General features: G+C 35.8%; 1 protein-coding gene across 1 annotated transcript in view; it reads left to right on the forward strand.

The window, feature by feature from the left end:
* KNDC1 (kinase non-catalytic C-lobe domain (KIND) containing 1) overlaps positions 1-13,851 on the forward strand; it is a gene marked incomplete at its 5' end in the record, with an annotated part of 60,964 nt that overhangs the window by 19,090 nt on the left and 28,023 nt on the right. The window contains 4 exons of the mRNA XM_010294364.1: positions 26-172; positions 2,331-2,448; positions 2,804-3,825; positions 12,033-12,147. Coding sequence (XP_010292666.1) covers positions 26-172; positions 2,331-2,448; positions 2,804-3,825; positions 12,033-12,147 — 1,402 coding nt within the window. The remainder of the gene's footprint in view (positions 1-25; positions 173-2,330; positions 2,449-2,803; positions 3,826-12,032; positions 12,148-13,851) is intronic.

Below are 13,851 nucleotides of genomic sequence, written 5' to 3' on the forward strand. Positions count from 1 at the left end.
CCTTTTTTTTTTTAACTTCATACAGGCACACATCTATTCTTTGGGTGCAACACTGAAAGCAGCAATAGAATATATATTAGAACCTGAGACAGAATCAGAATTTGGGCAAGATCTGCATACTCTACTGGAACAAATGCAAGAAGAGAATCCTGAAAATAGGCCAGATATTGAGGTAAAAGTGCAATACATAATTTTCTGTTTTAAAAAAGTAACAAAAATATTTGTGCATGTGCACTAATTGAGAGACAATCTTTGTGTAATATGCTCAGATTTTGCAAGAAAGCTGAGGTTTTCCCAGACTCAGCAGAAACTTCTTTTTTTTCTTCCTACTCTAATGGAGATACAACCTGAAAAGCAGATGTAAATGTTTTATGGTGATTTGATTTTTTTTCAGAAGGTTGGGGGTGAATATACCTGTGGATCTAAACTTTATCATTAACTGCTGCGTCTGATTTAGGATTTAGTTTACAGAGACAGACTGAGAGAATCACTAGAAGTAAGAGCATGGGCATTATGCTCTGAAACTTGTGTGGTGGCTCAGATGAAGTTTGGATTGCATTTAAGGAGGTGGAGGGAGCTGTGCTCCAGGAAACCTCTGTTCCTTGGCATGTAAAAAGCAGTGTTGTTCAAAGCATTGCTACTAACTAGTTTTCTGTAAATATGTAAATGTTTAGTAGTATTTGATTAGATAGATATCTTAATTACTTTTGCATTTTATTCTATTTAGACTTTTATTTTACCTTTATTTTTTAGAAAACATTTAAAAGTATATAGGATTTTTCAATGTTATGTTTTCAAAGAATTTACATTCTAACTGTAGATTACCTAATACAGTGTTACTTGACATTGGTGTGTGAAAGTTTAGCTTTACTGTATTGTTTTTGCAGACTCTCTGTTATTCAGAGAATAACAGTTGTCCAAATGTGACATTCTTGGATTCAGTTCTTCTACATTAGAATAGTGCCTATCTACTTTTCTGGGTGTGGGTTTTTTGCTTTTTTGGTGTGGGGTTCCCCCCCCCCCCCCCCCAGCTGATAGCTTATATTCTAAATTGTGTAGCAACTATAATAAATACTTAGCAGAAAGAGTGCTTCAACAGAAGAATGATTCATATTTATAAAGCAAATAATATTGGCTCCCTGGTTGAGGACTGCCCAGGCAGGAGACCATTCCTGACACAGAGCCTGCCTGATCAACTCCTGTATTTCCATTCATTTACTTTTGAGCATAGTCAGTAAATGGGTTGTACAGCACTCATCATCTCCAGTTGGTCTGTAGTCCCTCAAAGCTATTGCTGACTACTTAGATCAGCCCAAAAATAGAGCAGGTCAAGGCTGGTCTAGCGTAGTGTATGAAGGTTGCTTTGTGACTATCTGTTCTCTTTTTCCATTCCTTTTCCACTGGGCCCTTTCTTGGGTGGAAAGGAGTGGGGGTGCTATATGGAGAGAAGACTGATAGACTTGTCTAGCCATTTCACTAGACTCCAGCACAGCTGGATCCCTGTCTCATTTTCTCCTGTCCGTCCTCAGACTGATATGTGAGCCAACAGAGCCATTTTCCTCCTTCCATTCACAACAGAAGAGCAGTTGAGCAGGTTAATGGCGAAGTAAGAGCAGCTCCTCCAGAGCTCTATGAGGTTTCATCAGTGTTTACCTAGGAGCAGTTACTGAGGAAACAGTGGGATGCATTTGGAGAGGCAGCTCTCTTCTACTTCCTGCCCATGGTGACAGGTTTTTAAAGGTGTGAATGTCTGTACTTGTGTGTGAGACCAGTGCTAATGCCATCAACTGATGCTCATGCTACAGAGCAGACATATGTAATACTGTTTCTTCTTGTGATGTGATAATGATTGCTTTTTCTAATTGGGAACACTACTTTCTAGATATTTGTATTTTGCAGTTTTTAAAAGATTCAGGATTTAATTTTAATGTAATTTTGGTAATAAAAACATTCATCATCCTGCCTATGTCACTCAATTCAAGTGAATCGCTGGGTGTTTAAAAAATAATCTACACTCCAGCTTTTTATGTTTTCAGTATGTTATTCATAAAGGATAACATTTAAGATTAGTAATTTTTATCAGTTGTTCTTGGTGTTCTAACTGTAGTCTAGAACTATAGTAAATAATTTCATGGTAGCCAATGGTACAAATGTGAAATTAATTCAAGCACATAATAGAAACACAGTATAATGAACAGTGCAAGAAAGACCTCCAATGTATCATCGTATAAATTCAGGTGTGCTGCATCTGAATGTTAACATGATTCACTTTAATAAAATTCACAAAACTATCCATTATTAAATAAGTATTTAACACTAACTTTCTCTAGAGCATTTTGTCATTATGTGAAGAAAAACTGAAGATTGCTTCATCAAGTAATATTTGTCGAAGCCTGTCTGCTGTTGGAAGAAGGGTTCTTTCAATTGAATCATTTGGTGCTTCTCAAGGTAACCTTAAAATGTATTTGGTCTAGAACTTTAGATTGCCCGACATATCTAATGATTTTAAAAATACCATGTTTGTGTCCTTTCCTTTTATAGGTTCCTTTCTAGATATCAAAAATTCAATATTAAATATTTGTGGATTGGGGTGGGGAGCAGGGGATATACAACTCTTAATGAACATATTAATATATTAAGAGTGTCCTTTATGATTAAAAGTGACTTGTTCAGAAATGATTAATTTGTGTAACGTACTGAAGATACGTAACAGCAGTGTCAGAAAAAGCAATATAAAGATTTACTAGGAAAAATTGAAAGGTTTAAATACACGTTTAATATAAGCATCTGTTTTTGCATCTAGATGTCTGTGATAACATGTGGAAGGGAAGAATGTGTCAGAGAAGTTTGGGATCTAAATTATATTCAAATGAGAAAAACAACATAGCAGGTGATTCGACTGCAGTGGAAGATGTGACAGCTACCTGTCATAAGGACTTTTCTGTAGTTACTATGGTGACTGGCAGAGAATATGGTTTAAAGGAAATGCAAATTGATCTGGATAATGAGAAAACTCAACATTCTCAACTTGCAACTCAAGCTAAAAAGAGCAAAGAAGAGGACAAACATGCAGTGTATACTGACAGTTTTGCTAGTGTTGCTTTGGATATAAGATCATGTGTTACTGACCTGGAGAGAGATGGCATTTTTAAGAAAGGTTCTTTGAGAAAAATTAAAACCTTTCCAAAGCTACCGCTTGAACCTGCAGATACAAGTAACTTTTTTACTTCTGTAACTGACAGTGGACCACTAGCTAGGAAAAATCACTATCTAACAAAAGAGTCACCACCTCTAGACAATAATAATGAGGTTGCTTTTTCAAAGGGAAATCTTAATTCATATGCTATTAGTAGTCCACCAAAAATAGAACCAAAGAATTGCCAGGTTAATGATCTTCATTTAGAAGCTCCATGTGTATGCACACAGGTGTCTGGCATGAATCTAGAAGAGCATATGTCACTTATTAATGGTAAAAAGATAGGTTTTGCTTCATCTGATCACAAAGAAGACTGTTCTGATGCTACCTCTGAAATGGCAAATACAGCTGGTATGCTAAAAGGCCCAAATAAATCGATTGCTGGAGCAGAAATGCTAGACAATTACATGGCGTTGGAAGACTCTTCTGAAACTTTTCAAGGGTCAAATGAAAATTCGTTACCACATTTTAACAAGACGACTTCAGTGTTAACGGCAAAACCCAGTGGGAACAGATATGGATCAAACCTAATTAGGTCTCCAGAATTAAGCAACGGTGCTATGAGCGCAAACAATAATGAAGATAATCTTTGTGGAGGCAGAGGGTCAGAAATCAAAAGTAATGAGCAGGTAGTAAAAATAAAGTCTTCATTATATAGTTGCTGTAGTCACTTATGTGGAGATGAAATGACTTAAATACTGTGTGATTGCTTCCCTGCTTGCGCCCTTTAACATCCTGGAAAATCCAATTTTGCTAGTCTGCACACTCTAAGAGTTAGTATTGGAAACTTGGTGATCCTTTTTTCCTCTTTAAAATGCTACAGTGAAACTTCCGCAATTGCAAAATCAACTTTAATTTTAATGTTTTTACAAATGGAGTATACTTGCTAGTGAGTTAGAGCAGCATACTTAATAGTTGATTACATTTCCAAGAGAACATTACCAAAGCATATGTAGATTTTTAACTCTTTATGTTACTGTCAATGCATAAAGTTTACTACCTTGCAGTGAGCCTCCCAGGTGCTTATGAAAATTGCAGAGTTCCTGACTGTAAACCTGACCTCATTGAAATCAATGGCAATATCCTGTCTGCTTTGGGAGGTGAAGAAACTCCACATTTTTTTTTTTAATCTACATGTGCATTTAAGTTTTTGAAAATTGTATATATGCTGTATCTCTTCTGTGTTCTTAAATTACTGCCTCTGTTATGTATATTTCATGGTAGAATTCAAATATGTGCACAATATGATGGATATGTTGTCTCAAGCATTTCATCTTTATAAATAGCCAAATAAGAAGAGAGAGAGATGGTATTAGTCTAGTAGAATTTGTTGATAGTGTAGTATGGTGTCTTTTCTGCTCAAATTACGTATTTTCAGGGTGGACAAGTTTGGTCTCTGACTAGATGGTTTTCTCTTGTGCCACACTCAAAGCGATGTAAACAATCCATGTGATAGGAGAGCTGCTGGCTAAAAATGCAGGATGGTTGATGCTTCTCCAGCCTTGCTGTGACTTGATAAAAATGAGCAGCATAGATTTCACACATTTCATTTCCAGAAATCATGCTTAGGTGAAAATGTTGGGGATTTTCCTTACTTGTATACTGACAACTCAGCCTTTTTCTCCTTGCCTAATACCCAGTCTTCCAGCCATTCCATGCAGTGGTATCTAGGGTTATTTTCGGTCTGCTTCCATCCCTCTTTTCACCTTGCCCAAACACCTGCACTAGAGTAGTAACGTAGGACTGTCAAGTGTGTAAAGATCCTTTGGTTTATCATAGCTAAAAAAACTAATGCAGCATTGAAGATGCTGTTCCAATAGGTTTTTTTCTTTCCTGTGTCTTCTCAATAACATGTGCACTTATTAAATTCATAGTGCAGGAGGATAGTAAACAAGGATAAGTACCACATGGCATGGTTTTGCTCTCCGAGGGAGTTACTCATTGTATGCATACTGAGTCCTTTATGTAGGTTTTAAATCCTGCAGGTTCATTCTTCAGTCTCTGGGAAGAGATCCATTTATTGTAGATACATCCCTCCCTTTTTTTTTCATTCCTCTCTGGACTATGCAACCTTATGTATTCAGAAGAGCACAAAATAGTAATCAGATTTATAATTATTCCAAAGTCTTCTGCTTTTGCGATGTCATTTGCTACTCTGGATTTACATGAACCTGTTTCATTTGCTACATGTGATTGCATTTCTAACAAGGATCATAGCAATTTCAGTCACTGACTTCTTGTGAGAAAGCTTGTTAGTATACTGAAATCTAGATATGTCTTAGTAGTTAAGCAACAGAAACAATTTTCATCTTATGTGCAAATCTTTTCTTCTGCATGGAGTTTTTATTTTAAGCTAAACTGTTTAAACCTAGGAATTAATTTGCATGTTATTTGTCATGGAGAGGATGGTTGAGATAGGCCATCAGACCACTATAAAGCCACTGCAGCTGGTTTGTTGGGTTTTTTTGTTTTGGCTTTTTTTTTTTTGGTTTGTTGATTTTTTTCGTTCCAAGAAATAAAGGTACCACACTTAAGTCACTTCCCTAGAGGTGGAATTGGGCTTACTTAAGCCAACATGTTAACTAGAAAACATAAATTGAGTGTATTGATAGGGGTTCTTCTTTAAGGAGGAGGAAAAGTCTGTTGAAATAAGACCTATATTCTGGCGTTACTGGATTATCAGGACAACACTTTAAGTCTGAATACATGAAGACACTTTCAAGAAAATAATCTTCCTCAGAATTATAGTTTCCCAAGATTCTTGCACAATTTAAAAGCTGTAACAAGTGTCCTTTTTGCTTTTCCTGCAGCACTTGAAATTGGCACACAGAAAAGTAAACCAAAATATGTTTTCAGGTAATTCTGCCATTATTCTGAAATATTCTTTTTCTTCAAATATTTCATCCTCAATGCAATTAAAGTGTTCTTTCAGCCTGAACAGAATTCCATTCTCCCAAATAAATAGGCTCTTAGTAGAAGTGAGGTTAACCTGCTCCCACAGAATTCACAGGACAATCACAGTGAATTAGAAAAAGTAACTATAATTCCAGTTCCCCTTATAAGCACTGTCGTAATACATACGATCTTAAATAAAGACAGGAGGGTGGTGGTTGTCTATGAAACCAGAGTTTCATAGTGCTGTGCTTTCAGCAGAAGAAAGGTTTGATAGGCTCATGCTCTATATTTTTTAATAATCAATTCCAGCAAATGTTCAGGTTCTGCCATATGAAAATATTATGCTCTTCACAGCTTGTTAAAATCCTAAATTGGCCTTAAAAAAACCACAAACCAAAAAACCTCTTTGATTATTTAACTTCTGTAATGAGAGAAAAAAGCATTTAAATATATCAACATCTGTGACCAACACCTAGGTTTCTGAAATGGCTGTCTGTGCCCTGAAATGCTGAGCTTCTAGTCTGCTAATCTTCGTTTTCTGAAGGAAGTCATTGAACTGTATGGCAGACTGTATTATAAGTTTTCTTAGAGAAGGAGTTGGGTTGTTGTTTTGTTTTCTGCTTCTTTTTCCTCTTCTAGAAAACATTTTATTCCTCGGGCTTCTAAAACATAGCAGTTTCTGCCTCTGTCTTACCTCCTGACAACTGCAAAAATAAAGCCATACTGTGCTATCCCTTATGTGGAAAAAGTTACAGCTGATGTCTCTGTACGCTTTCAAGTTCCCTTTCATTTCCCTGTGCCAGAATTTTACCAAATACATTAAAATGTTTGACCTTTTTTTTTTTTTTAAGAAGATAAAACTTGAGCCTGAGAGTGTGTTCATTTGCTGCAAAGGCACAAAAAGTGTGAAGCCCTAATGAATGTGATTTCTATCTTCTGGGCTAAATGGAAAACACCTCAGAAGATTTACAGTGCTGCTCTTTCACTAGTTTTCTGTAACAGATAAGCATGATTGCAGCAACTGGAGCTTTTTAGAATAGTATCTCTAGCATCTCTTTAAATATTTCTTGTTCTTTAGAGAAAGTGCAATACCAATCCCATCAGGTTGAAGATCAACCTTGTCTACTCTGGAGAACAGACAGTTTTTCTTACCTGTCAATACTTCTCCGGTGGACAATATTTTTCTAATACCCCAACACTGCTTATTAATGTTGTGTGCTTTACTGCTAGTGAGCATTACTAAAAATACTTGCTTGCTTTTGTCTGGCTACTGCAATGTATCTTGTGAGGGTTTTCCTAGTAATTTTTATAGTTTTGCATGCCATAAATAAATATTTTTCACTTCAAGTTTGAGTGGGGATCTTTTATTTCTCTAACCAATTTCATTCCAATCAGGTGTGTCTCATCTCTAATGCTTTTAAATGTTTCTCTGTGATTCAAATGCTATGGCCTTTACATGGGAAGGGTTAATGGGAATCTGACATATACACACTTGTTTTCTGTTGGTCATTCATACCCAGTCAAGCATGAGAGAAGTGAAAAGCCATGTGGCTAGAGAATGATACTTGAACACTGGGGAAATAATGCTTGAAGGAAAGAAAAGTTGTCTATTCCCAGAATAGTACTTATGAAGAAAAGAATAATTAAAATCTTGCTTGCTTTGGCTGTTTAAAATATGCCAGAGTTAAGTTCATAATCATACATTAGCATAGTCTGAATGCTTTGAAAAGTTTGTTTTTACAATTCTTGTACCAACAATTAAGTAAAAGATCTGTTAAATGATCTTTGCAGCATTGAAGAAAAACCATTACTTTTTCAGCAAGCGGAGTTTAAAATGCAATCTTTTTGGCATAAGACAAAATGTCACCAGTATATAGCTATAGGCAGTAATCAGTCATGTGGCTTTTTCACATTTTCTGTCAATTTCTGTGCTGTGAAAAACATTTTCTTATTTTATAAAACTGGGTTATCTAATTTCTGTCATGAAAAGGTATGTTTCTGACCATGAAGAAAAAATTTCAGGAAGAGGCACTGGATTATAATTTTGTTTGCTCTTTGGAATTTCACTGTTGATAGTCTATTAATAAATGTTTTCTATCAGTATTAAAATAATGTTAATGCTTTAAATGAAATGGACCTGAGGCCTTATGGATGCTGAACAGTTATCTTGAGCTTGCCTTGCTAAAACATCTAAGATATAGATGTTTCTATACTGTTTCTATATTGTTTCTTAGATAGCTAAGAAACAATGCATGCTACAGGCAGTTTGACTAAAAATTTTAGTCATATGCTTTCCAGCACTTGAGCTTGTCTTGCTAAAACATCTAAATAGATAGCTAAGAAACAATGCATGCTACAGGCAGTTTGACTAAAAATTGACTAAAAATGCTTTCCAGCACTTCAGATTTATATTTTTTTCTTGGTGGTTGAGTGGGGTTTTTTGAAGTTGTAGGAAATAGTAATAGCCATGAATCAGAGACTTGCATGTTAAAAAACAAAACAACAAAACCTGAAGCAGGGCTACAGGCAGTTTGACTAAAAATTTTAGTCATATGCTTTCCAGCACTTCAGATTTATATTTTTTTCTTGGTGGTTGAGTGGGGTTTTTTGAAGTTGTAGGAAATAGTAATAGCCATGAATCAGAGACTTGCATGTTAAAAAACAAAACAACAAAACCTGAAGCAGGCAAGGGAGTTTTACACTTAAATGTTTACCGCAACATAAACAGTTTCAGTGGAATTCGAATATGCATTTTGTTAAATACCTGCTTAGAGGCTTAAATAAAAATTGCCTCCTAACCTTAGGTTGAGAAGTATATTGTTTTTCATTTGGAAACTCTTTTAACCAGACTGCATGTGTTTCTCATCACAGATGTAAATGTGTGATGAAACACGTCTTATGTATCTTGACTATGTTGAATAACTTCTGCAAGATGTTAGAAGGACAAGTCCCCAACAGGTCTGAACCCTCAGTCTTCAGATGAAGTTTTCCAGAATTCTCTCTGTCTGGTATAGGAAGGTGACCATTTGGAATACTTAGGACACTAGAAGAATGACCTTCTCAAGTATTTTTTTTCAGGAACAAAAATAATATTTTTATATGGTCAAGGTGGGGAGAGACTTGAATTATAGTAAGAGACAGTAGCAATACAGGCAGTTATTAGTGTCACAGGAGAACAACTAGCATATGAATATTAGTTAGCAATATTAATATTTGAACTTTAATCTTTCTTTAGGATGCTTGCTAGAGAGAAACAATGAGAGTATACATTTAAATAAAGTTCACCAATCTGTAACCTAATCACATCCTTTTTTTTTTTTTCCTGACTCAGATTAACTTGGCCATCCTGTGGATGGTAGTGGTTCTCACTTCTGCCAAGATTTGCTTTTCCTACATCCTTTTTTCTTCTGAAACAGAATTTCAGTTTCTGGTGCCTTTTCATCCTCTATTTTGTTATCCATCATTGACACTTTCTTCTTTCTTATCATAAACTTTTGCCGCTGCTCTTAGGGCTTATTCCTACTTTCCTGCTGTGCTTAAATCTTTCTGTCCTTTCTTCCTCTAGAGAGCTTGGATATTCCAGAAGTGATGAGAAATACCTTTCAGCTTTCTGCTGTACAGCTAACTTCAGTCTCCAGTTTAGTGAGAGATTCTTCTTCCCCTTGCTAGCCATTCATCACCCTCTCCTGAAGTAAGAGGTGATTTGTATATGCGATAGATGAAGTCCATCTTTCTCCGCGGCAAGCTTTTAGAGCCTCTAGGGACATAAACTTCAAGAGGAGGAAATCTCTTACAGAGAAACATGTGGCAGTGGTGTGTAGTTATTACAAAAATATTCCCAAATCCCAAAACCTTCTTAATGTTCTAGTCAGCCTGTGGAAATTTCCGTTTTGATTACTCTCCACTCGTGTCAGCTGTGCAGGGTGAGTTTGAAGATTTGGCTGCTTCTTTCATTGTGAAATGTCTGTGAGCAAAGACATTTGAGGCATATGAGAACCAGGGTTCTGTGGAGGGGGAATGCAGCACTGATCAAGGGTAGTAGTCAATCAACAGTATGAAGCTCTATCTTGAATGTTCTGTAGACTAATTCATTCATTTGGCCTCTTCCTTCCTGCTATGTAATTTATGTGTTCTTATCAGATAGTTCAAAAGCTTACTTTTCTATATATAACAGAGGAACACATTGGTGAAGGAATTTTGCACCAGGATGCTGGTGATTGATAGCAAAATCTGAGAATGAAGGCTAACCTTATTGCCTGGCTTCAAATATATCCATGCTGAAGTTACTAATTTTTGCGATGTGCCACAAGGAAAGATAGGAGAATAAAAGCACCAAATTAATTTTCATGTCTGTTGGAGGTAGGCAGGAAATAAAATATTTAAAGTAAATCAAAAGGTGTGTTTGATGGTACATATTGTTAAAAATTAATAGCTTATCTGGTTCACCTTCAAAGAATATTTAAATAGTATGAGCACAAAGTATTACCTTCCTTGAGAAGGTCTTCTGGTAAAAATTAAGTTATCAACAAAGTTTCAGCTACAGATATTAATATGGTTCTTTTTCTCCTCCCCATAGATCTCAGCGAAGCTATTTCTGTTCGTTGGTCTTGATGAAAACTAATGCAGTAGCCTGTTCATTACGTATTTTATGATAAAATCCAAATGGTGCCTCACTGAAGGGTGTTTCATAGCCAGGATCATGAAAAATTGAGTGCAGTAAATGACAGTGCAGAGACTGATTTATGATGTACTACCATTGTGTGTGAGAGAGACCCTTGGTCTATTTAGATTTTGCAAACATTGATTGGGATATAAAGGTGTCTGTAAAAACAACCCAACAGTTCAGAGGTTTTGTTTCCAGCTCTTGTGATCCAGTTTTGTTTTGTATTTTTTTCCAGAGTTAATCCAGAATTGCTTCTGGTAGCTCTTCTCCCCAACATGGCTTAAAGTTGACATTTAGAAATAGTTTACTGTCTTAGGACTGCGTATGCAATAGAAAACGTGTTGTGTTGGTTTTTTTAAATAGTTGGATGGGTGTGGTCTAACCAAGAGATTTCTGCCTACAGTGAATTTTTTACTGTTCCTTTGGTAGATGAATGGAGATCGTAAAATCCATCTGATGTCAAGAGGCACTAGTATCTCTTTTATTAGCACAGCTTGATTGGAAAGGTGTCTATGTCGTACTATCCATGTCAAGTTCTTATATTCACATTCCCCCCCACCTCCCAAAATCGCAAAATGTAAGATATGGATTCTCTGAAGAACACTAAGTTTCCATGGAGCAGTATCTTTGTCACATTAAGATATTATTCCAGGTATCAAAAGCTAAATTGGTAGCCAGAAAAATAAATGCTGTTACTACAATTTGAGCAGCCAGTGATTAAAAACAGAACAACATGCCTGGACTTCAAATAAACATGTCATTAATTCTGTCAATATTGTTAACGTCTTTCACAGAAGAACAAGAAATGTTGATGAAATCTTTAAGGTAAGACTTGTAATGCAACTGTCAGGGTACGTCAGGATTTGAATGTGGGATTTTTTTTTGTTGGTGGTGATCATTTGGATTTTTAAGTCTAGGTGGTCTCCCTATAATTATTTGTCATCTCTGACATTCTAAAAGAGTCTTTCCTTAGTATGGAAAGAAAGAGCTTCCAAATGGCTCTACTTTTCCTGAAACGCTTCTATTCTTGCTGAAGTCTCATTTGAGTTACACTTTTGTTATTCAATTAACAAAATATGTTCATCTGTACAGCTAACTGTGCAATGCTCTTTCAAGAAAAACTGTTATTAGTTCATTACTGGCAAGTGCAATAAATACCTTAATGCTTTTTAGATGAGTGCGTTGTATATTTGGATTTACTTTTTCATTGCATCAGTAAACAGTCTTGGTTTGTGATAAATGTTACTAACTTTCTGCATTCTCACTCTTTTTTTTCAGTGGCGCTCTCTAAAACTCCTCTTGTCGTGGTATGGTAAACCTCTGAAAGACTATGAACTCTGGGCATTATGTCACGAGTGTTTAAGTACTTTGCAGACTTGCATAGATTATCCAGGTATAGTGTTAATTATCTTAAAATATTTGCTTAGTTATTTATGTTCACTGTATTAATGTTTTCTTTATTCTGTTGATGCAAAAATCTCAATTTGCATTTTGTGTACAGAAAAAATGATAGACAATATTTCTAACTTCATTCTTTTAAATTGTGACTTAGAATTTTTACTCAATTTGGAGTTTCATTCCATATATAAAAGAATGTCGTCTTTTCTCTCTATTGAGTTTTCATGGCCTTTGTGGGGGCAACAAATCTTTATGACTTCAAGCAGTGAAACAAATTTTGTGTTTAGACATTTTGGGGATGGAGAAACTGTACTGTGACTTTTAAGAAAAGCACTTGGGACTTGTATCTTGAAAACGGGAAGAAATAAGTTTTTCATATATATATGTGTGTGTAAACATAAAATTTCCTCTCTTGCCTGAATTCCTTAATGACAAATGATTCCTGACATATTTGTGACAATACAAGGCTTTGTCTGTTTAAAGTCATGACATGACTCCTTCCACATTCCCTATGCTTCAGTTTATAGAAGAATTATCAGAAGTCAGCTTCTGAGAGAGGAACTGTCCCTTGACAGAATTGGAATATGTTGTATGTGACATGGGAGAAGACCATCCTAAATTTCCATATGCATTTTGAATGTTGGTTTAGCTTATACTAATACTAAATCTGTAGCAGTTTTGATAAACAGAACAGAGGTTCCCACCACCCCCCACCACCCCTTTGCTTTTCCTTGATTTAAAAAGCCTGCTTTGTGGGTTTGGACAGGGATGGGTTTCAAGTCTGTAACTGAATATAAACAATTGGATAGTAAGCTACAGAAAACTTACTGCATGTCTTCAATTTCAGCTTCAGCTATTTTATCTTTTATGATATAAAAATGTTAAAAAGGAAATTGGCCATAAATGGAGATTTCTGAGCACTTTAAGCAATGTTACCCTTAAAAAAACCTAAGTATTTGATGTACCTCGCAACAGAAGGATTGTTTCAGCCTCATAGCATGTTCCTAATGTTTGTGAAGGTTTCAAATAACTGCACATAATAGCTCAGATTCTATGCCTGGCCTGGCTCTTTTACTGTAGTTGCATGCACCCAGAATGTATAAGTCTTCAAAATACTAAAGACTGAGTTGTGATCTGAACCTTACGTAGTCTGTAAAAGTGAATATAATGACACAAACCACTAAATGGAAGGTACCTTGCCTAAAATTCCCTATGTGACAAATGAAGCTACTTTGAAGTTGAATGTTGTTTTCAGTTTTAGATTATTTCTGCCAGAGGATTCTCTTCCTGTTCTGAGAGTAATTGTGCATTGTGGAATGACTTAAAGTGCTGTTACTACTTCAGTGCCCACACACACGTAAAGCTCTCTCAATATTCCTTTTGAATAATATTAACTTATTGAAGGTGAAGCTGGTATCATATAAAGTGTTTGTTAAAATATCCTCTGTCTTGACACTGGTAGAGTAAGATTGATAGCTGATGAGTCAAAGATGTGAAATATGGAACAAGCTGGATTATTTATTATTTATTCACTTAGCCTTTTCTTCCAAATCCTTCCTTGATTACACTTTTTCATTCTGGGTAAGAAAACGCACCCCAAAGGTAGCCTCTTCATGTATTTTTTAATTCAATCCTGCTGCAAAAGTTGGTTACTTATTTCCTCTCCTCTTATGAGAGGGTGTTGCTTACATGTTGTTCG

This window comes from Phaethon lepturus, unplaced genomic scaffold (genome assembly GCF_000687285.1).
Source record: "Phaethon lepturus isolate BGI_N335 unplaced genomic scaffold, ASM68728v1 scaffold8299, whole genome shotgun sequence".
Taxonomy (NCBI): Eukaryota; Metazoa; Chordata; class Aves; order Phaethontiformes; family Phaethontidae; genus Phaethon; species Phaethon lepturus.